Genomic DNA, 24,541 nt, shown 5'->3' on the forward strand with positions numbered 1-24,541 from the left:
TTTATTGAACCATTATTTAACTAGGCAAGTCAGTTAAGAACAAATTCTTATTTACAATGACGGCCTACCACGGCCAAACCCGAACCTGGACGATGCTGGGCCAATTGTGCGCTGCCCTATGGGACTCCCAATCACGGCCGGTTGTGATACAGCCTGGAATCGAACTGTAGTGATGCCTCTAGCACTGGCCAGATGTTTGCATTTCAAATAGCAACGCTCATCCTGAGCTCGCACCTCCAGCCCTGGGAGGGACATTCCCGCAAAGTGCAGGAGATTCCATTTGTCTCCTGGTGCCTTCCAAGGCTGAAAGTAATTAAAACTGGACTGAGTTTGTGAATGTAATTATGTGAATTAAATTGTTGTGCTTGAATTGTTTCAAGAGCTGTATATTAAGTATGTTCAGTGAGACCGGGTCAAAATTGTATGTTTGGTTGACCAGTTATCAGGCACATTCCTGTTGTCTGGTCATAACATTCAAAAGGTCAGAGTCTCCTTTGGTTTAACTGAGAACTTGTTTTGCAAGCTGCATCAAAAGACACGTGTATTTCTCATTAGTTGAGAGTCACTTACTCTGTCTTATACTGTAATGTATAATGTATTTTATGTACATAGTAATTGTTTGAGTGTCAATTAATTTGTGACTAATAAATCGTATTAGTTGATTTGAGTAAATGGATTCCTCATTTATAGAGTAACTCTTTGATTGACTGTACATTCATCATTTAGTATGTGTCACGGTTGTCGTAGGGTAAAGTGGACCAAGACGCAGCGGGGAAATGTGCACTCATCTTCTTTATTAAATGGACAAGAAGGTGAACCAAAACAAACACGTACACAACAAAAACACAACGACTAATAACAGGCCGGTAAGGCAACAAAGCTATACCAAGCACAATCTCCCACAAAATACCAACACAAACACATACACATTTATAGGACCCTCAATCAGAGGCAACAAGAAAACACCTGCCTCCAATTGAGAGTCCAACCCCCAATTACCTAAACATAGAAATACAAATGACTAGACTAAACATAGAAATACATAAACATAGAACATTGCCCAAAAACCCGGAATAATAAATCAAACACCCCACTAAACACCCCGAACCACATAAAACAAATACCCCCTGCCACGTCCTGACCAAACTACAATAACAAATAACCCCTATTACTGGTCAGGACGTGACAGTAGGTCTATTGGTAAATGTTATTTACACTATACACGTAGCATTATGCATTGGTTCTAACTTTACATCTCTGGCTAAGATAGACCTAAATTAAAGCTTGGACTGTGGTTGCTATAAACAACTCATAAGTCCTATAAGCCACTTAATAATCACATAAAGCTATCTTACAACACATGTAATTACAGTACCAAGTGGTGACGTGCAGATTCTCAAGCAGGCTAGACCCTTCGGTATACAGTACCTGTCAAAAGTTTGGACACACCTACTCATTCACAGGGTTTTTCTTTATTTTTTACTAGTTTCCACCTAGTAGAACAATAATGAAGACAACAAAACTATGAAATAACACATTTGGAATCATGTAGAAACCAAAAAAGTGTTAAACAAATCAAAATACATTTTAGATTTTAGATTCTTCAAAGTAGCCACCCTTTTCCTTGATGAACGCTTTAGACATTCTTGGCATTGCTACTACTATGCGTTCTACTGAAAATGCTATTACTGTACACATTGTGTAAATCGTTTCTGGTTATCCACAAGATGATGTGAAAGAGACAAGTGGTGTACCAAAAAAGGTTATAAATAAAGTGTAAAGCTTTTGGATGCGGTCAAATTCTCTGACTCCTCATTTGGAACATTCTGTGCTTCCATGTTTGTTATTGGAAAGTCTAGTCACATAACAGATTTGAACTTTGCATTAAAAAGTTTGATTGAAAAATTGTGAATCATGCTTTTTCATTTATTTCAACAATTTAATTTCTGAAACCTGTCTGCCGGCTACAGAGTTTAACACTTTTCTATATTCTTCCCTTCCAGAAACATGTTCCCAGCAAACTTGGTCCAAGCAACTTTCCAACAGGTGAGCAGTATGACATTATCATACTGTATATAGTAGAAATGTAGGCGTTTCCATTTTAGTTTCCTAAAGAGTTTTAGGAGGAGTGCCAAAGCATGAAATGCCGATGATATGAGATTATTTAAATGGAAGTCTGTGTGTTTGAAATACAAATTCACCAAATTATGGGTGACCGTTGACCGGATTGCATTCAGTACAGTATATTTAACTAATTCCGACTCTTTTTCACACACGTACCATCATCATGCTTAGCTTGTATATCTAGCTACACATAACATGTTAGATACTTCAATATGACATTAATGTATATACTGTATATATACTGTATATACACTGAGTGTACAAAACATTATGAACGATCTTTCCATGACATAGACTGACCAGGTGAATTTAGGTGAAAGCTATGATCCCTTATTGATGACACTTGTTAAATCCACTTCAATTAGTGTAGATGAAGGGGAGGAGACGGGTTAAAGAAGGATTTTTAAGCCTTGAGACAATTGAGGCATTGATTGTTTATGTGTACCATTCAGAGGGTGAATGGGCAAGACGAAAGTTTTAAGTAAGTGCCTTTGAAAAGGGTACGGTAGTAGGTGCCAGGCGCACTTTTTTGTGTCAAGAACTGCAACGCTGGTGGGTTTTTCACGCTCAGCAGTTTCCCGTATGTTTCAAGAATGGTCCATCACCCAAGGACATCCAGCCAACTTGACACATCTGTGAGAAGCATTGAAGTCAACATGGGCCAGCATCCCTGTGGAACGTTTTCGACACCTTGTAGAGTCCATGCCCCAATGAATTGAGGCTGTTCTGATATTTGGAAGGTGTTTTGTACACTCAGTATATATCTGGTCTTGTTAATTTAGTAACGTACCAGGAGTATTCTCATAATGAAGCCCCCCCCTGCCCAAAGTGGCAGCTGCCCTGACAGAGCTTTATACAGTATATGTTGAATACTTTAATATGATATTCATGTATACATCTGGTCTTATTAGTACCGTACCAGGAGTATCCCCATCATGAAGGCCCCCCCACCCACGGTGGCAGCCTCCCTGATGGAGAGCACCACCCGGAGGGTCTATATCTACGGTGTCCAGGACGACAACGGCATCGACATACAGAACTTCTCCCTAGACTTGACACCTCCGCCAGACATCCAGATGCGCACACTGCCCGGGACCAGCGATGGCATGAACGTCCTGGGGATTGTCATCTTTTCCGCCACCATGGGTGAGTGACGTCATCACTGACCTCTAACCCTAACCCCCCTGTGATGTCATTATGGGTGAGGGACAGTTCCACTAACAAATGCACAAACCGACGTGCATGCATGCATGCACACACACAAACACACAGACACACACCCACACACAAACCCCCTAAGGCACACTGCCTTGTAGTGTCATTATGTTTGAGTGACATCATCGACACTATCACACTATCACTACTACTATCACTGCCCTTCATCTAGTTAAACTTCACTTCACTTTACACTTTAGTTCTCTCCTCAATGTTTATCAATTCCCTATAGTTAAAGCACAAACTATTAGCAAATCAATCAGGCCCACGGTATGGTGTCCATGTTGTCTCAGTCTAACACCATGTGTTGTTGTTGTTGTTGGTGGTCTCTCCAGGTATCATGCTGGGAAGAATGGGGCCTAATGGCAGCGCCTTGGTCAACTTCTGTCAGAGTCTGAACGAGGCTGTCCTAAAGATTGTCGCCATAGTGATCTGGTAAGAGCTAGAGGCCCTTCACAAAAAACAAGGAACTGAGTTGGGGTCTCAACTTACTGTTGAGAGTTAGAATAGTAGAATGCACGAGGTGCAAGATCAACATTTGGTTGCAGCAATTTTTCTCTTGTTATGTCAGTCACTGACAGTCACTCAATTAGCCATGTCAGCTTTAAAAATATATATAGGTGTAACAAGCATCGTTGTAGGTAGACCAAACTACAGCGGGTATATTGAACATCTTCTTTTATTAGAAGGAAAACAAAACACTTACACAAAACAAACGACGAAAACAGTCCCGTAAGGTGCACAGACTAAACAGGAAACAACCACCCACAAACACAAGAGAAAACTAACCCACTTAAATATGGCCTCCAATTAGAGGCAACGACAACCAGCTGCCGCTACTTGGAGGTCCTACCAAAACCCAACATAGAAATAGAAAAACTAGATAAACACATAGAAATAGAAAATATAGAAAATAAACCAAAAACCCCAAAACACACTAAACAAACACCCCCTGCCATGCCCTGACCAAACTACAATAACAAACAACCCCTTATACTGTTAAGGACGTGACAATAGGTAAGTTAAGTCTAGCCAGCTATCTAAACTTGTAGTAATCATGGCTGACCACCGACCAGGCACAGAGGGCACGTGCCCAGGGGCCCTGACCTCCAGGGGGGCCCCATTTATTTGGTTTGTCACTCTCACTCAGACATCATTAACATAGCATAAGTAATGGCAAAGGTGTAAAAAATATATATCTTCAACGCATGGCAAAATGGGTCGAAAAAAATTATCTCTGCCCCATGGCAAAATAAATAGAATTGCCTGACATGTTTTATAACATAACCAGGAGTATTCTCACAAAATGTCTCTCCGCCACATAGCAAAATGTGTAGAACTGCAGAAATCTTGCTTTAAAACTGCCACATTTTCTGTACACCCCAAATGTGTAGAATTGCAGGAAAGTAACTTAAAAACCAAAATGTTTCTCTCCACCGTCAAGAGCAGGGCCAACCAAATCTCGCTTAGGGCCCCCAAAAGGCTAGAGTCGGCTCTGTTAAAAAACTAGCCTGTTTGGGTAAAACAAAATTACCTACAATGAGAATCTACAATGTAAACAACTCTTAACTTCCTGGTCCACCGCAGGTACTTTCCTTTCGGCATTGTGTTCCTGGTCGCCGGTAAGATCCTGGAGATGGATGACCCGTCGGCCATGGGGAAGAAGTTGGGGTTCTACGCTATCACCGTGGTGATGGGGCTGGTGCTGCACGGTCTCTTCATCCTACCAGCCATGTACTTCTTCATCACCAAGAAGAGTCCCATCGTCTACATCAGGGGCATCCTGCAGGCCCTGCTTATCTCCCTGGCAACCTCCTCCAGGTAAACAACAACAACCATAACACTGACCCTAACCCTAACCCTAGCTTCATATCCACACACCGGCTCAAAGCTAACCCTAGCTCCAGTCACAGTCCTAGCTGTAACCCTAACCCTAGACATAATACTAACCCTAGACATAACCCTAACCCTAGCTCCAGCCACAACCCTAGCCATAACACTAACCCTAGTCATAACCCTAGCCATAACCCTATAACCATAACCCTAGCTCCAGCCACAACCCTAGCCATAACACTAACCCTAGTCATAACCCTAGCCATAACCCTACAACCCTAACCCTAGCTCCAGCCACAACCCTAGCCATAACACTAACCCTACATTTACATTTACATTTACGTCATTTAGCAGACGCTCTTATCCAGAGCGACTGACAAATTGGTGCATTCACCTTATGATATCCAGTGGAACAACCACTTTACAATAGTACATCTATATCTTTTTTTGGGGGGGGGGGTTAGAAGGATTACTTTATCCTATCCTAGGTATTCCTTAAAGAGGTGGGGTTTCAGGTGTCTCCAGAAGGTGGTGATTGACTCCGCTGTCCTGGCGTCGTGAGGGAGCTTGTTCCACCATTGGGGTGCCAGAGCAGCAAACAGTTTTGACTGGGCTGAGCGGGAACTGTGCTTCCGCAGAGGTAGGGAGGCGAGCAGGCCGGAGGTGGATGAACGCAGTGCCCTTCTTTGGGTGTAGGGACTGATCAGAGCCGGAAGGTACGGAGGTGCCGTTCCCCTCAAATGTGAATGTATTCAATTTCTGCTTTTATTTTTAATCATCTACCAATAGGTGCCTTTCTTTGCGAGGCATTGAATATGAATTCGTAAGGCAGAAATTATTACATTTTAAAGCATTAGACCCCTCACCAAAGGCTTCAGTCATACAAAAGTTATACTTAAATCCGAACTGGTTCTCTAGCAAATTAGTAAGAATGTCTCACCCTATGTTCAAGAAAGGAATTTTTCCCTTTATTCAGGGGGAAAAAGTAAGGAACTTGTCTGTCGGCCTTGCATTAAAGACCATACAGTAATTGGTTAAAGAAAATTGTGATAAATAAAAAAGTATACCGGTTTCATTTAAGGACCCAAAAATTGACAGCCGTGCCATATAGATTGCAAAATAGTTGGGAAGAGATTTTTGACATACCGATTCCATGGCACATGGTTTATGAAATGATACGCAAAATGATGCCGGATTCAAAACGTAACATTTTTCAATTTAAATTATTGTACAGAATTCTTGCAACCAATAGAACATTATTTATATGGGGGATACAACCTTCCCAGCTCTGCAGATTTTGCTGCGAAAGGGCAGAATCATTAGATCATTTGTTTGGTACTGTCCATATGTGCTGTAGCTTGTTTTTGGTCACAGGTCCAGGAATGGCTGAAGAATTGCAATATTTACCTGGAGCTAACCCTGCAGATAGCACTACTGGGCGATTTGAAAAGTCATAGTCAATCGATCAATAATATAATAATACTTTTAGCAACAAAAAAAGTATTTTCAATTTTACAATCTGTAGAAACAATGAGAATAGAAAGGTTCAGAACTTTGGTGAAACATCACAGCACAGTTGAAAAATATATGGCAGATAGAAATCCAAAATGGATGGTGTTAAGAGATAGATGGGAGGGATTGAATGGCGCTGAAGGTTGGGACTAATAACAAGATAATTAATGTAAAACATACCGTGCCCGCAAAATGTATATAGGTTAAGAACTTGTTTTGAAAGAACACAGTTTGAAAGATATGACAAATAGTAATCAAAACGGATGGACATCATAAATATATAGGAGAGGTTGAGGATAGAGGAAGGACAGGAGTAAAAACAAACAAAATATAACTATTGTAGAACAGACTGTGTCCATAAAATGTACACTACCGTTCAAAAGTGGGGTCACTAAGAAATGTACTTGTTTTTAAAAGAAAAGCACATTTTTTGTTAAAAAACATCAAATTGATCAGAAATACAGTGTAGACATTGTTAATGTTGTAAATGACTATTGTAGCTGGAAACGGCAGATTTTTTATGGAATATCTACATAGGCGTACAGAGGCCCATTATCAGCAACCATCACTCCTGTGTTCCAATGGCACGTTGTGTTAGCTAATCCAAGTTTATCATTTTAAAAGGCTAATTGATCATTAGAAAACCCTTTTGCAATTATGTTAGCACAGCTGAAAACTGTTGTTCTGATTAAAGAAGCAATAAAGTGGCCTTCTTTAGACTAGTTGAGTATCTTCAGCATCAGCATTTGTGGGTTCGATTACAGGCTCAAAATGGCCAGAAACAAAGAACTTTCTTCTGAAACTCTTCAGTCTATTCTTGTTCTGAGAAATGAAGGCTATTCCATGCGAGTAATTGCCAAGAAACTGAAGAGCTGGTACAACGCTGAGAACTACTCCCTTCACAGAACAGCGCAAACAAACACCTCACGGCCTTCCCTGTGGCTCAGTTGGTAGAGCATGGTGTGTGCAACACCAGGGTTGTGGGTTCGATTCCCACAGGGGGCCAGTACAAAAAAAATATATATACACTGCTCAAAAAAATAAAGGGAACACTAAAATAACACATCCTAGATCTGAATGAATGAAATAATCTTATTACATACTTTTTTCTTTACATAGTTGAATGTGCTGACAACAAAATCAAACAAAAATAATCAATGGAAATCCAATTTATCAACCCATGGAGGTCTGGATTTGGAGTCACACTCAAAATTAAAGTGGAAAACCAAACTACAGGCTGATCAGACTTTGATGTAATGTCCTTAAAACAAGTCAAAATGAGGCTCAGTTGTGTGTGTGGCCTCCACGTGCCTGTATGACCTCCCTACAACGCCTGGGCATGCTCCTGATGAGGTGGCGGATGGTCTCCTGAGGGATCTACTCCCAGATCTGGACTAAAGCATCCGCCAACTCCTGGACAGTCTGTGGTGCAACGTGGCGTTGGTGGATGGAGCGAGACATGATGTCCCAGATGTGCTCAATTGGATTCAGGTCTGGGGAACGGACGGGCCAGTCCATAGCATCAATGCCTTCCTCTTGCAAGAACTGCTGACACACTCTAGCCACATGAGGTCTAGCATTGTCTTGCATTAGGAGGAACCCAGGGCCAACCGCACCAGCATATGGTCTCACAAGGGGTCTGAGGATCTCATCTCGGTACCTAATGGCAGTCAGGCTACCTCTGGCGAGCACATGGAGGGCTGTGCGGCCCCCCAAAGAAATGCCACCCCACACCATGACTGACCCACCGCCAAACCGGTCATGCTGGAGGATGTTGCAGGCAGCAGAACATTCTCCACGGCGTCTCCAGACTGTCACGTCTGTCACATGTGCTCAGTGTGAACCTGCTTTCATCTGTGAAGAGCACAGGGCACCAGTGGTGAATTTGCCAATCTTGGTGTTCTCTGGCAAATGCCAAACGTCCTGCACGGTGTTGGGCTGTAAGCACAACCCCCACCTGTGGACGTCGGGCCCTCATACCACCCTCATGGAGTCTGTTTCTGACCGTTTGAGCAGACACATGCACATTTGTGGCCTGCAGGAGGTCATTTTGCAGGGCTCTGGCAGTGCTCCTCCTGCTCCTCCTTGCACAAAGGCGGAGGTAGCGGTCCTGCTGCTGGGTTGTTGCCCTCCTACGGCCTCCTCCACGTCTCCTGATGTACTGGCCTGTCTCCTGGTAGCGCCTACATGCTCTGGATACTACGCTGACAGACACAGCAAACCTTCTTGCCACCTGAGCCACTTGTGTGGGTTGTAGACTCCGTCTCATGCTACCACTAGAGTGAAAGCACCGCCAGCATTCAAAAGTGACCAAAACATCAGCCAGGAAGCATAGGAACTAAGAAGTGGTCTGTGGTTACCACCTGCAAAACCACTCCTTTATTGGGGGTGTCTTGCTTATTGCCTATAATTTCCACCTGTGTTCTATTCCATTTGCACAACAGCATGTGAAATGTATTGTCAATCAGTGTTGCTTCCTAAGTGGACAGTTTGATTTCACAGAAGTGTGCTTGACTTGGAGTTACATTGTGTTGTTTAAGTGTTCCCTTAATTTTTTTGAGCAGTATATATAAATGCATGAAATGAAAATGAAATGTATGTATTCACCACTGTAAGTTGCTCTGGATAAGAGCATCTGCTAAATGACTAAAATGTAAAATGTAAATGTAAAAAGGCTCTAACCAGAATAGAAAGAGGAGTGGGAGGCCCCGGTGCACAACTGAGCAAGAGGACAGCACTTTGTGACATCGGCTGATGTAAAAAGGGCTTTATAAATGCATTTGATTGAATTTGATTGATTGACAGGTACATTAGAGTGTCTAGTTTGAGAAACAGACGCCTCACAAGTCCTCAACTGGCAGCTTCGTTAAATAGTACCCACAAAACACCAGTCTCAACGACAACAGTGAAGAGGCGACTCCAGGATGCTGGCCTTCTGTATATGTATGTGGGTACATACAGTTGAAGTCGGAAGTTTACATACACTTATGTTGGAGTCATTAAAACAAATTTTTCAACCACTCCACAAATGTTTTGTTAACAAACTATAGTTTTGGCAAGTCGGTTAGGACATCTAGTAATTTTTCCAACAATTGTTTACAGACAGATTATTTCACTTATAATTCACTGTATCACAATTCCTGTGTGTCAGAAGTTTACATACACTAAGTTGACTGTGCCTTTAAACAGCTTGGAAAATTCCAGAAATTATGTCATGGCTTTAGAAGCTTCTGATAGGCGAATTGACATTATTTGAGTCAATTGAAGGTGTAGCTGTGGATGTATTTCAAGGCCTACCTTCAAACTCAGTGCCTCTTTGCTTGACATCATGGGAAAATCAGGCAAGAACCTCAGAAAAAACTATTTGTAGACCTCCACAAGTCTGGTTCATCCTTGGGAGCAAATTCCAAACACCTGAAGGTACCACGTTCATCTATACAAACAATAGAACGCAAGTATAAGCACCATGGGACCACGCAGCCATCATACCGCTCAGGAAGGAGACGCGTTCTGTCTCCTAGAGATGAACGTACTTTGGTGCGAAAAGTGCAAATCAATCCCAGAACAACAGCAAAGGACCTTGTGAAGATGCTGGAGGAAACAGGTACAAAAGTATCTATATCCACAGTAAAACGAGTCCAATATCGACATAACCTGAAAGGCCGCTCAGCAAGGAAGAAGCCACTGCTCCAAAACCGCAATAAAAAAGCCAGACTACGGTTTGAAAATGCACATGGAGACAAAGATCGTACTTTTTGGAGATATGTCCTATAGTCTGATGAAACAAAAATAGAACTGTTTAGCCATAATGACCATCGTTATGTTTGGAGGAAAAAGGGGAGGCCTGCAAGTCGAAGAACACAATCCCAACTGTGAAGCACGGGGTGGCAGCAGCATGTTGTGGTGGTGCTTTGCTGCAGGAGAGACTGGTGCACTTCACAAAATAGATGGCATCATGAGGGAGGAAAATTATGTGGATATATTGAAGCAACATCTCAAGACATCAGTCAAGAAGTTAAAGCTTGGTCGGAAATGGGTCTTCCAAATGGACAATGACCCCAAGCATACTTCCAAAGTTGTCACAAAATGGCTTAAGGACAACAAAGTCAAGGTTTTGGAGTGGCCATCACAAAGCCCTGACCTCAATCCTATAGTGAATTTGTGGGCAGAACTGAAAAAGCATGTGCGAGCAAGGAGGCCTACAAACCTGACTCAGTTACACCAGCTCTGTCAGGAGGAATGGGCCAACATTCACCCAACTTATTGTGGGAAGCTTGTGGAAGGCTCCCAAAACATTTCACCCAAGTTAAACAATTTAAAGGCAATGCTACCGAATGCTAATTGAGTGTATGAAAACTTCTGACCCACTGGGAATGTGATGAAAGAAATAAAAGCTGAAATAATGCATTCTTTCTACTATTATTCTGACATTTCACATTCTCAAAATAAAAGTTGTGATCCTAACTGACCTAAGACATGGAATTTTTACTGGGAATAAATGTCAGGAATTGTGAAAAACTGAGTTTAAATGTATTTGGTGTATGTAACGTAAACCTCTGACTTCAACTGTATGTATGTATGTATGTATGTATGTATGTATGTATGTATGTATGTATGTATGTATGTATGTATGTATGTATGTATGTATGTATGTATGTATAGTTGAAGTCGGAAGTTTACATACAGCAAATGAGTAGATAAAGCATGTCTGGTTGGAGGGGTGTATGCAGTGTGAAGAACATTCAGAAATCTCTTCCAATACACATTGCCGATGACCATCAGAGGTGAACCAGTTGCATACACAGCTTGAGCAAGGCATTCATCAGCATTTCTCTGACTACTTTCCTCCACTGAGTCAAAAAACCTTCTGATTCCAGGAGGACCATGAGCTGTTGCTATTCATAAGGTGTCTGATTTATAATTTTCACCTCTTTATTTTATTTATGTCACCTTTATTTAACCAGGTAGGCCAGTTGAGAACAAGTTCTCATTTACAACTGTGAACTGGCCAAGATGAAGGAAAGCAGTGTGACAAAAACAACACAGAGTTACACATGGGAACCTCGAATAGAATAGAAGTAGAGGGACTTTTGTCAGAGGTTGCTTGTTGTGGGCGCTGAGGGAACTTTATGCACTTGGCCAGATGAGGCTACTATTTACTAGTTAACAAAAAATCATGTATGTCATATAAAATATATTCACCCCACCCAGTATTGTAATCAAAACTTACCAGAAAGCATGTAGTCCTTGTCTCAGACAGTTTAGCAGTGTGGGCTCAATAGCATCTCATTAGTGTGAAAGATCTTGAGAATCAGCTGTACATGTGATGGAAGAGTGCACTGTACATGTGATGGAAGAATGCACTGCGCATGCAGAGGGTTGCAATTCCATTGATTTGGGGATAGTTTAACTAAAATATGTCACAAGACCTAGAATTGCCTTATGTGTATCCCACAAAAAGGTTCACTGTTATAAGCTAACTTTTTTGATGAATTTAAGCAAAAATCCCCAATTCCAGGGCTTAACTTCACATGGAATATTTCCGGAAATTTCTGACATTTACCGGAAAGTTTACAAACCTTTTACAACCCTAGTAGAGGCTTTTGCAGAAGTTGAACACATGGGGACATTTTTTGTGGCCTAGGGTTTGGTACAAATGTGGCCTTTATAAACACATTTCATGCAATTCTACATCATTTTAGATGACTGGAGACTTTAGCAGAATATTTTTTAAGTCCTAGCAAATGATCGAAATGACAGACTATTTTGACACTGACAAACTGAGATAAAAAAAAAAACTTCAACCCATCAATAGCCTATACATACTGTAGGTGTGTGAAGACACATATTGTGCAATATGAGGAGGAAATTATAGTCCTAAAAAAGCTTTCCCTTTTCAGCTCCTGAGTGGCGCAGCGGTCTAAGGCTCTGCATCTCAGTGCAAGAGGCATCACTACAGTCAATTGGCCCAGCATCGTCCGGGTTTGGCCGGAGTAGGCCGTCATTGTAAATAAGAATTTGTTGTTATGACTTGCCTAGTTAAATAAAGGTTAAATTAAAAATACATTCACTGACTCACCCAATGATGCTGAGTGGCGATGCGCTCGTGCCAAAAGCTCATCTCTCTCAATAGGCTTATTTGAAAATTGATAACTTGGACAGATTAGTCTTCTCTTTTCAGCAGGATCCATTTGCTTTCAAACCTGTATTTTCCCGCAATTGTATTTTAAATATTGCAAAAGCCTGTTTTGGCTGCATGCTGTTTACTACCAGATGTGCCGCACGTACCCGACTTTCGGCATGCCTCGTGATTGGGCTACACACAATCCACAGCTAGACATTGTTTTTTAAAGAATTATAGCCATTCTCCTGGTGTAGTATTTGGAATTATTTCATTTATTTCTGAACAAACAGAAGTAATTCTATAACTTTGGCACCTCCAGAACCCTTTGTGTGGCTATGATTCTTTAAGGAAATAAATGATAAAGTGTAATGCTGGAGAGCTGACAGTTGCAGGTGCATGTCTATCAGACTAGAGAGAGGGAGAGAGACCATAGAAAGTGAATCTCATTCTAGTTCTGTGTGAGATAGAGGTAGGCTTCTCTCTCTCACCACAGCAATGTCCACGTGCTGGTCTATATAGGCGACAATGTTGCATAAATCATAAGCCTGGGCCGGGCCAACACGAATCAATTATCAGGCACGTTTTCACATTACGTTTTTTTAGGGGGCAGCCAGGAGAATTACAGGGGAGTCAACTTTAATTTGACTAACTCTGATTGTAATGTAAAAATTGGAATAAAAGCAAACAGTTAAAAGTATTTTTCATGCCAGGAGAGGTACCGGATGAAGGCAAATAGGTTCCAGAACGAAGCAGTCCAAAACTGAGAGGTGCCGGATCCTGGTCCGGTAGGATCCGATTCAAATTAAGCACTGACTTTGGAGCAAAGCTCTGCAGCATTAGAGCAGAAATTATCAATATAAGTGGATGTCACAGATCCAACACTATTGGTATGCACTCGTTGATTGAGTGATAACCTGGGTCACATTACAGCCATTATTAGTACAAACAGTTAAAAGCTTCCTCTTGAGAGAACAGCTAGTTGCTAACCAGTCAATGTTCAGGTCACCCAGATAATAGACCTCTGTTAACATCACACATGTTGTCAAGCATTGCACACACACAGTATTATTAAAATACTGACTGTTAGCACATGGTGGCCTGTAGTAGCATCTTAAAAGAAGAGACTTTAGATGAGGCAGGTGAACTTGTAACCACAACACTTCAACAACATTTGACATGATATCCTCTCTAAGCTTTACATGAATATGCCTCTGAACTTATTCAGCAACACCTTCCCCATAGGCTTTTCTGTATTTTCTGTAGATGTAATATCCCTTTGTTACTACTGCTGTGTCATCAAATGAATTTCAGAGTTTGCCAGTATATCAAATCAATCAATCAATCAATCAATCAATCAATCAATCAATCAATCAATCAATCAATCAATCAATCAATCAATCAGAGTTGGGCAGTATATGAATGCTATCCAATGTTAGAAATTATTGATTTCATGTACCTTATTTCTAAGGCTACATGTATTAATATGGACTATTGTTAGCCCTTTCCTTGGTAGCTTATCGCAGATAGACATAATATGTAGACAAAATAAATAAATAAGTGTGTGTGTGTGTGTGATGTTAGGCTGAAGCTACTGACCCAGAAGCTTGGCTCTCTCACTCCTCCCAGTCTTTTGGGAGGGAGGGTGGACAATGAGCCTGTAGTAGTGGATGTAAGCAATGGTCCCATGCTCTCTGGCAGCTTTCATAACTGGGATAAGTTCTTTCTGCCTCTGGCGCACAGCTTCAGAAAAGTCCTCATTGAGGAAGATGTTGGTTCCACTCAAGTTCTTGGCTCTCTTTAGAACAGCCATCTTGTCCTTAAACCTCAAGAAATTGGCCACTATCGGCCTGGGTCTGTCAGCTAGGCTGGTTACATGTTCTAGACCTGTGGATGGCCTCCACCTCAATCTTCTTATGATCCATCTGCAGCTTTTCAGTGATCATTTTTCTTACTTTCTCTTCAGACTCGACCCAGTTCTCATGTGAAGACTCTGGTATGCCATCCACAACGATGTTATTCCTCTTGGATTGCCCCTATAGATAATATTTTTTCCCAGTCATTGTTAATAATGATTTACAGAGAGTGCTAATGTCCTCTCAAGAGTACTTACAGTTTGGTGTCATCTTGCCGCAAGTATTTTAGGACATCCACCTTTCCCTGGGAGAACTGCAAACTGTTCTTAAGGTCCTACCACTCTAAATTCCAAGCATCTGCCTCTAACCCTAGGAAGCTCTTTGCCACCTTCTCCTCCCTCCTGAATCCTCCTCCCCCTCCCCCCCTCCTCCCTTTCTGCGGATGACTTCGTCAACCATTTTGAAAAGAAGGTCGACGACATCCTATCCTCGTTTGTTAAGTCAAACGACACCGCTGGTCCTGCTCACACTGCCCTACCCTGTGCTTTGACCTCTTTCTCCCCTCTCTCTCCAGATGAAATCTCGCGTTTTGTGATGGCCGGCCGTCCAACAACCTGCCCACTTGACCCTATCCCCTCCTCTCTTCTCCAGACCATTTCCGGAGACCTTCTCCCTTACCTCACCTCGCTCATCAACTCATCCTTGACCGCTGGCTACGTCCCTTCCGTCTTCAAGAGAGCGAGAGCTGCACCCCTTCTGAAAAACCTACACTCGATCCCTCCGATGTCAACAACTACAGACCAGTATCCCTTCTTTCTTTTCTCTCCAAAACTCTTGAACGTGCCGTCCTTGGCCAGCTCTCTTGCTATCTCTCTCAGAATGACCTTCTTGATCCAAATCAGTCAGGTTTCAAGACTGGTCACTCAACTGAGACTGCTCTTCTCTGTGTCACGGAGGCTCTCCGCACTGCTAAAGCTAACTCTCTCTCCTCTGCTCTCATCCTTTTAGACCTATCTGCTGCCTTTGATACTGTGAACCATCAGATCCTCCTCTCCACCCTCTCCGAGTTGGGCATCTCCGGCGTGGCCCATGCTTGGATTGCGTCCTACCTGACAGGTCGCTCCTACCAGGTGGCGTGGCGAGAATCTGTCTCCGCACCACGTGCTCTCACCACTGGTGTCCCCCAGGGCTCTGTTCTAGGCCCTCTCCTATTCTCGCTATACACCAAGTCACTTGGCTCTGTCATATCCTCACATGGTCTCTCCAATCATTGCTATGCAGACAACACACAATTAATCTTCTCCTTTCCCCCTTCTGATAACCAGGTGGTGAATCGCATCTCTGCATGTCTGGCAGACATATCAGTGTGGATGACGGATCACCACCTCAAGCTGAACCTCGGCAAGACGGAGCTGCTTTTTCCTCCCAGGGAAGGACTGCCCGTTCCATGATCTTGCCATCACGGTTGACAACTCCATTGTGTCCTCCTCCCAGAGTGCTAAGAACCTTGGCGTGACCCTGGACAACACCCTGTTGTTCTCCACTAACATCAAGGCGGTGACCCGATCCTGTAGGTTCATGCTCTACAACATTCGCAGAGTACGACCCTGCCTCACACAGGAAGCGGCGCAGGTCCTAATCCAGGCACTTGTCATCTCCCGTCTGGATTACTGCAACTCGCTGTTGGCTGGGCTCCCTGCCTGTGCCATTAAACCCCTACAACTCATCCAGAACGCCGCAGCCCGTCTGGTGTTCAACCTTCCCCAAGTTCTCTCATGTCACCCCGCTCCTCCGCTCTCTCCACTGGCTTCCACTGGCTTCCAGCTCGCATCCGCTACAAGACCATGGTGCTTGCATACGGAGCCGTGAGGGGAACGGCACCTCCGTACCTTCAGGCTCTGATCAGTCCCTACACCCAAACGAGGGCACTGCGCTCATCCACCGCTGGCCTGCTGGACCCCCTACCTCTGAGGAAGCACAGTTCCCGCTCAGCCCAGTCAAAACTGTTCGCTGCTCTGGCACCCCTATGGTGGAACAAGCTCCCTCACGACGCCAGGACAGCGGAGTCAATCACCAACTTCCGGAGACACCTGAAACCCCACCTCTTTAAGGAATACCTAGGATAGGATCAAGTAATCCTTCTAATCCCCCCCCCCCCCCTAAAATATTTAGATGCACTATTGTAAAGTGGTTGTTCCACTGGATATCATAAGGTGAATGCACCAATTTGTAAGTCGCTCTGGATAAGAGCGTCTGCTAAATGACTTAAATGTAAATGTAAATGTAAAATGTCCTGGACCTTTCTGGTCAGATTGTCCATTCTTTTGTTAGTTGAGTCCATCAGTATTTGGACAATGCTCTTTAAGCCATTTTTCTGTTGTTGCAAAAACTGCTTGTATAACCCTTTTTGTTTGTTTAAAAGATTCTTTACCTGTGATAGAGAAACACTGTCCTCGCCATGACTCCCATCTTTGGCTTTGGATGCCACGGTAGCAACTTAGGCTAATACTGGCACTCCACACATTTCCAGAGAGGGCAGGTCGCAGGTCAGATTTAAACAACAACAAACAGAAGAGATTTAGACAGCCACAAGTCCGGGACAATAAATGGTCCCAGTGACAAGGGCTAACCGTGTCGCAGGCTATGTTCAAGCTGTCAAGGAAACTTTGCTAGTTTGATAGCTTGTTAGCAGCTAGGTTAGCTGCTATGCCAAGCAACTATATTACTCATTATGGAAAGCACTAATATCTTCAAATACCATTCCTCAGTGAAATACTGTTACCTGAGTTTGTCAGTTAACACAGACTGCCTGCAGCTAAAATAGAGTTGAGCACAGCCCATTTCACATTAATCTAATCATAGAAATAGAATCCCTAGAATGGGAAAAACCCCTCAGACCATGCTGATTTGACTCATACACATAAGTACAATCAATATGGCCGCCTGTCCACCCATCATTAATGTTGAATGGTAATGCCTGTTCAATTTACAAGACAATAGAGTTGACCGAGTTTAATCCAATATTAATACTTATCTAAAACGCAATCTGCTCCTTTGTCTCATCAGCTCTGCCACACTGCCTATAACCTTCAAGTGCCTCCTGGAGAACAACCACATCGACCGACGCATCATCCGCTTCGTACTCCCCGTGGGCGCCACCATCAACATGGACGGGACGGCACTCTATGAGGCAGTGGCGGCCATCTTCATCGCCCAGGTTAACAACTACGAGTTGGACTTTGGCCAGATCATCACTATCAGGTATGCATCCTATAGTCTTAGGGGGAGGGGAGAGTCAAGAAATTCTTGTGAGAGGGTTTCTAGTATTTTAGGCCGGGATTCAATCAGAAACCACACTATAGCACGCTTACTTTTAAAGGGGCACTGTGGTTGTATTCCCATTTTTGGTCTCATTATTTAATTATATGTACCCATTGATTCTTGATAAATATAACTTAAAAATGAGCTTACCCAATCAGATCCCAAAATATAAGCTTGTTTTACTCCAATGTTTGTAAATAAAGTAAATGCAAACAAACACTATATAGCCACAAAACATGGTTAAGGGCCCGATTCAATCAGATCCGCTTTAGCCGACATCCACAAAGCTGATGTTTTGGCGGTGCCGGTTTGGAACTGGGTTAGAGCAGTCAAATCCACAAGCGGCTTCTGGCATTATACCTAAAGCGGACATTGCCATTGGCTGCACGGAGTCTCATTAAGAGAAATCCCACGCAGCCTTGTTTGTAAGTTAGAACACTGGAATGTGAAAAGTAATCTACACCTCGATTAGGCAGATAGAAATCCTCATTATTTAGTTTAATGATTTTCCATTTGAGCGTCATCATTTCTATATAGCCTACACTTTCTCGTTGTACACTTTAACATGAGTGGGACGTGTGTGGCTTCGTGACAATGATCACAAGAGCAGCTGTTCACTGATTCGACAGCTCCAACACAGTCTCACCTCCGACACCACCAAATCATCAGCTATGCAGGTGTCAGCGATCTCCGGTTAACGCTTGATCTGATTGAATCTAGGCCTAGAACTACTATTTTGGATATATACGTCCATATCATGAATGGTCAGTTCTTGCATCTATGGCTCTGTCTATGAATTTTGAAAGTGGTCACATTTCTTCAGGCCCATCACAATAGCATTTTACAGAAACGGGCAGGGAGTGCGCTTTGTTATTGTTTCAACTGCAGATTGCCGCTTTAAAACTCATTTGTAATTGAGCCGACATCTGTAGCGTTTGCCTTGAATGCAATCTCCACGAACGCATTTAAAATACATATTGTCTACAAGCGAAATTGGGACCACCGGCCTTAGTATGAAAATGGATGAATGGGGCATCTGAATTATAATTGCAGACTGACTTATTAAATACGTAGAAAGTATTTATGACTACAACACGTGATGTAAACAAATAGGTAAAAAACCTGGAGAAATGTTGGAAGATCCGATTATTGCAATGGAATTTCCTGGAATGGAATGGGGTGGAAAATACATGGTTATCATATTGATTGCTTAATCATCCAGATATGTGTATTGCCTGTGCGGCTACATTTTATAGGCACCAATGATAAGCATGTGTGGAATTATTTTGTCCAAAATAGCACCAAGGGTACAACAAATCTCTAGCTTTGCGTTTTGTGCCACACAGACATGTATCTGGTGTTACAGTTTTTAGGATGAATGAATGAATATTATGAGATTATACTGAATCAAACACGTAGATAAATGCATGCAGGCAGACAGACAGACAGACAGACAGACAGACAGACAGACAGACAGACAGACAGACAGACAGACAGACAGACAGACAGACAGACAGACAGACAGACAGACAGACAGACAGACAGACAGACAGACAGACAGACAGACAGACAGACAGACAGACAGACAGACAGACAGACAGACAGACAGACAGACAGACAGACTAGCCCAGACCCCTCCTCCTCCACCACACCTGCAGATCTGCAGTGTAAAATGGCTTTGCTCTCCCCTAATTTAATGACATGTTAAACTGTAATAACATTAAGCAGACCTATCCTATCCTCCTCTACTCATCACAAACTGTTGCTTTCTAAAAGGAACCCTATTCCCTATATAGTGCACTACTTTTGACCAGGACCCATAGGGCTTTGGTCAAAGTAGTGCACTAGATTGGGAATAGGGTGCCTATTTGGACGCAGACCGACTGTGGCCAGGCAGGCAGTAATCTCCTGGCAGTAAGACCCATATGACCTGTATTACTCAGCTATCTTGTCACGGCAGAGTTATAAGGAGGGTTTTTATATTATTTTGTAGCGTCCTGTCTTTTCCTGTGACGTTTGGCTGTTCTTAGCGGAGTACTGGTCAATCTGTACATTTACATTTACGTAATTTAGCAGACGCTCTTATCCAGAGCGACTTACAAATTGGTGCATTCACCTTATGATATCCAGTGGAACAACCACTTTACAATAGTACATCTATATCTTTTTTTGGGGGGGGGGTAGAAGGATTACTATATCCTATCCCAGGTATTCCTTAAATAGGTGGGGTTTCAGGTGTCTCCGGAAGGTGGTGATTGACTCCGCTGTCCTGGCGTCGTGAGGTAGCTTGTTCCACCATTGGGGTGCCAGAGCAGCGAACAGTTTTGACTGGGCTGAGCAGGAACTGTGCTTCCGCAGAGGTAGGGAGGCGAGCAGGCCAGAGGTGGATGAATGCAGTGCCCTTCTTTGGGTGTAGGGACTGATCAGAGCCTGAAGGTACGGAGGTGCCGTTCCCCTCACAGCTCCGTAGGCAAGCACCATGGTCTTGTAGCAGATGCGAGCTTCAACTGGAAGCCAGTGGAGTGTGCGGAGGAGCGGGGTGATGTGAGAGAACTTGGGAAGGTTGAACACCAGACGGGCTGCGGCGTTCTGGATGAGTTGTAGGGGTTTAATGGCACAGGCAGGGAGCCCAGCCAACAGCGAGTTGCAGTAATCCAGACGGGAGATGACAAGTGCCTGGATTAGGACCTGCGCCGCTTCCTGTGTGAGGCAGAGTCGTACTCTGCGAATGTTGTAGAGCATGAACCTACAGGATCGGGTCACCGCCTTGATGTTAGCGGAGAACGACAGGGTGTTGTCCAGGGTCACACCGAGGCTCTTAGCACTCTGGGAGGAGGACACAATGGAGTTGTCAACCGTGATGGCGAGATCATGGAACGGGCAGTCCTTCCCCGGGAGGAAGAGCAGCTCCGTCTTGCCGAGGTTCAGCTTGAGGTGGTGATCCATCATCCACACTGATATGTCTGCCAGACATGCAGAGATGCGATTTGCCACCTGGTTATCAGAAGGGGGAAAGGAGAAGATTAATTGTGTGTCGTCTGCGGATGCTGGAGTGAGTAGTCGTGCTGTACTTCGCTCCGCGGGTAATATTACATTTCATTACAACGGAACGATTTGATTTGATTAGCTAGCTAGCTAGCTACATAGTTGTCTTTGCTGTCTTTGTATCAAGGATAAAGGTGTAGCTTTGAGAAACTAACAAGGTTAGCTAGCCAGCGGTATTCATTCGTTCGCACCGTTTTCCAAACGCGTCAACACCACAAAACCACAGCCACTGCTAGCTAGCCAACTTTACCAACTAGCAGTACTGTAGAAACTAAATACATTACAACGGAACGTTTTGATTAGTGTAATGTTAGCTAGCTTCATAGTTGTCTTTGTATCAAAGATAAAGGTAAGATAAAGGTAAACGCAGCCATTGCTAGCTAGCCAACTCTAGCAGCTAGCAGTACTGTATCATTTTTAGTCAATAAGATTTTTGCATTAGTCAAAGGTAGACGTAGGGAGGTTAAAGTCACCCAGAACTGTGAGGGGTGAGCCATCCTCAGGAAAGGAACTTATCAAGGCGTCAAGCTCATTGATGAACTCTCCAAGGGAACCTGGAGGGCGATAAATGATAAGGATGTTAAGCTTGAATGGGCTAGTGACTGTGACAGCATGGAATTCAAAGGAGGAGATAGACAGATGGGTCAGGGGAGAAAGAGAGAATGTCCACTTGGTAGAGATGAGGATTCCAGTGCCACCACCCCGCTGACCAGATGCTCTCAGGGTATGCGAGAACACGTGGTCAGACGAGGAGAGAGCAGTAGGAGTAGCAGTGTTTTCTGTGGTAATCCATGTTTCCGTCAGCGCCAAGAAGTCGAGGGACTGGAGGGTAGCATAGGCTGAGATGAACTCTGCCTTGTTGGCCGCAGACCGGCAGTTCCAGAGGCTGCCGGAGACCTGGAATTCCACGTGGGTCGTGCGCGCTGGGACCACCAGGTTAGAGTGGCAGCGGCCATGCTGTGTGAAGCGTTTGTGTGGCCTGTGCAGAGAGGAGAGAACAGGGATAGACAGACACATAGTTGATAGGCTACAGGAGAGGAAGAGCAGCTAATGCAAAGGAGATTGGAATGAAAATTAAGTAAACAACTGGGGAAGCGAGAGAGCAGGGCCTCCCTCACTAACCATTCACTGAAACACTCAAATATAACTTTTCCAACTTCCACTTTAGAAATTATAATTGATGTAAACTACAGTGGTTCAATGTTTCCAGGAATAGGCTCAAACTTAGTTTATTCAGCTAGATAACTTGGTACAGTATTCTTCCGTGAAACCCACCCAGTGCACCGTGTCCTATGACGCCGTAGCTAACTAGCATGCTAGCATCCAATAACACACGGTTAGCACCAATACTTGGTTACAACAAACTATCAATGGATCATTCGTGTCCGTTTCTAGTTCCTTTCATAACGCAGAAGTAATTAAACATTGGCTAGCTAACACAAAGTCAGTCCTGCTAGCTACACAAGTGGACTACACAACTCGAAAGTTCAGAAAGTTAAGCTTACGTTGCAAAAATCTTATTGACTAAAAATGATACAGTACTGCTAGCTGGCTAGCTAGCAGTGGCTGCGTTTACCTTTATCTTTTATATTTGATACATAGACAACTATGTAGCTAGCTAATATTACACTAATAAAATCGTTCCGTTGTAATGTATTTAGTTTCTACAGTACTGCTAGTTGGTAAAGTTGGCTAGCTAGCAGTGGCTGTGATGTTGTGGTGTTGACGCCGTTTGGAAAACGGCACGAACGAACAAATACAGCTGGCTAGCTAACCTTGTTAGTTTCTCAAAGTTAGTTTCTCAAAGCTACACCTACACCTTTAGCTACACCTTTATCCTTGATGCAAAGACAACTATGTAGCTAGCTAGCTAACATTACACTAATCAAATCGTTCCGTTGTAATGTAATGTAATGAAATGTAATATTACCCACGGAGCGAAGTACAGCATGACTACTCACTCCAGCATCCGCCTCTAGGGCGTCCAGGGCTCCAGAGATAGACTGTGTGTCAGAGTGTATGTCCTAAATGGCACCATGTACCCATTATAGTGCACTACTTTTGACCAGGTTCCATAGGGCTCTGGTTAAAAGTAGTGCACTATGAAAGGAATAGGGTGCTATTTGCAACGCAGCATGTGTGTCAGTGTGTTCCCAGAGGCTTCCCAAACAGTGAGGCCAAACGGGACAGAAACTCAGCCATCGTGTCAAATGTCAATTACTGTATCTGTATTTTTGTGTATGTGTGGGTGCACATAATATACAGTACATGCTGTGTATGACAGGATGACAGGTCAAGGATTAGTAGTAGGCCTGATTACGAACAATGACAAGACAGCCTACAAGGAGGAGGTGAGGTCCCTGGCGGAGTGGTGCCAGGAAAATAACCTCTCCCTCAACGTCAACAAAATGAAGGAGCTGATCGTGGACTTCAGGAAAAAGCAGAGGGAGCACGCCCCTATCCACATCAACCTTTGGCTTGGCCCCTAAGACCCTCAGAAACTTTTACAGATGCACAATTGAGAGCATCCTGTCGGGCTGTATCACCGCCTAGTACGGCAACTACACCGCCCGCAACCGCAGGGCTCTCCAGAGGGTGGTACGGTCTGCCCAGCACATCACCGGGGGCATACTGCCTGCCCTCCAGGACACCTACATCACCCGATGTCACAGGAAGGCCAAAAAGATCATCAAGGACATCAACCACCGGAGCCACGGACTGTTCACCCCGCTATCATCAAGAAGGCGAGGTCAGCACAGACGAAGCTGGGACCGAGAGACTGATAAACAGCTTGTATCTCAAGCCCATCAGACTGTTAAATAGCCATCACTAGCCGGCTACTACCCGGCTACTCAAACCTGCACCTTAGTGGCTGCTGCCTGATATACTGTACATAGATATGGAATCACTGGCCACTTTAGAAATGGAACACTAGTCACATTAATAATATATACATACTGTTTTACTCATATCATATGTGTATACTGTATTCTATTCTACTGGATTTAGTCAATGACACTCCAACATTGCTCATCCTATTTCTTAATACCATTCTTTTACTTTTAGATTTGTGTATTGTTGTTAATTGTTAGATACTACTGCACTTTTGGAGCTAGGAACACAAGCATTTGTATGTGACCGATACATTTGATTTGATTTCGAATTGATTTATTGGTAAAATTCTATTCAAATGGCACCCTATTAACGAGTCCGACGCAAATTATATACTGCTTTCTCGGGAACAGGCCCAAATCCCCATCATTTGCGTGAAGAAAAGACAAAGAAAAAGGGGGCGGAGGTCAGGGTGCCTTCTGCAATCATTGCAAAATAAAGATTATCCTACCACATTAAAAACTGTAATATCTTATGTTTCCCCGAGTCGTGGCTGAACAATGACACGGATAATATAGAGCTGGCGGGATTTTCCATGCACTGGGAAAACAGAGAGGCTACGTCTGGTAAGACGAGGGGTGGGGGTGTTTGTCTTTTTGTCAATAACACCTGGTGCGCGATG

The 24,541-nt window shown here is 43.5% G+C and overlaps 1 protein-coding gene across 1 annotated transcript in view; it reads left to right on the forward strand.

The window, feature by feature from the left end:
* LOC106600499 (excitatory amino acid transporter 5) overlaps positions 1-24,541 on the forward strand; it is a 99,093-nt gene that overhangs the window by 62,417 nt on the left and 12,135 nt on the right. The window contains exons 4-8 of the mRNA XM_014191899.2: positions 2,004-2,046; positions 3,036-3,270; positions 3,675-3,774; positions 4,927-5,160; positions 17,728-17,922. Of these exons, the coding sequence (XP_014047374.1) occupies positions 2,004-2,046; positions 3,036-3,270; positions 3,675-3,774; positions 4,927-5,160; positions 17,728-17,922 (807 nt within the window). The remainder of the gene's footprint in view (positions 1-2,003; positions 2,047-3,035; positions 3,271-3,674; positions 3,775-4,926; positions 5,161-17,727; positions 17,923-24,541) is intronic.

This window comes from Salmo salar, chromosome ssa03 (genome assembly GCF_905237065.1).
Source record: "Salmo salar chromosome ssa03, Ssal_v3.1, whole genome shotgun sequence".
NCBI classification, from domain to species: domain Eukaryota; kingdom Metazoa; phylum Chordata; class Actinopteri; order Salmoniformes; family Salmonidae; genus Salmo; species Salmo salar.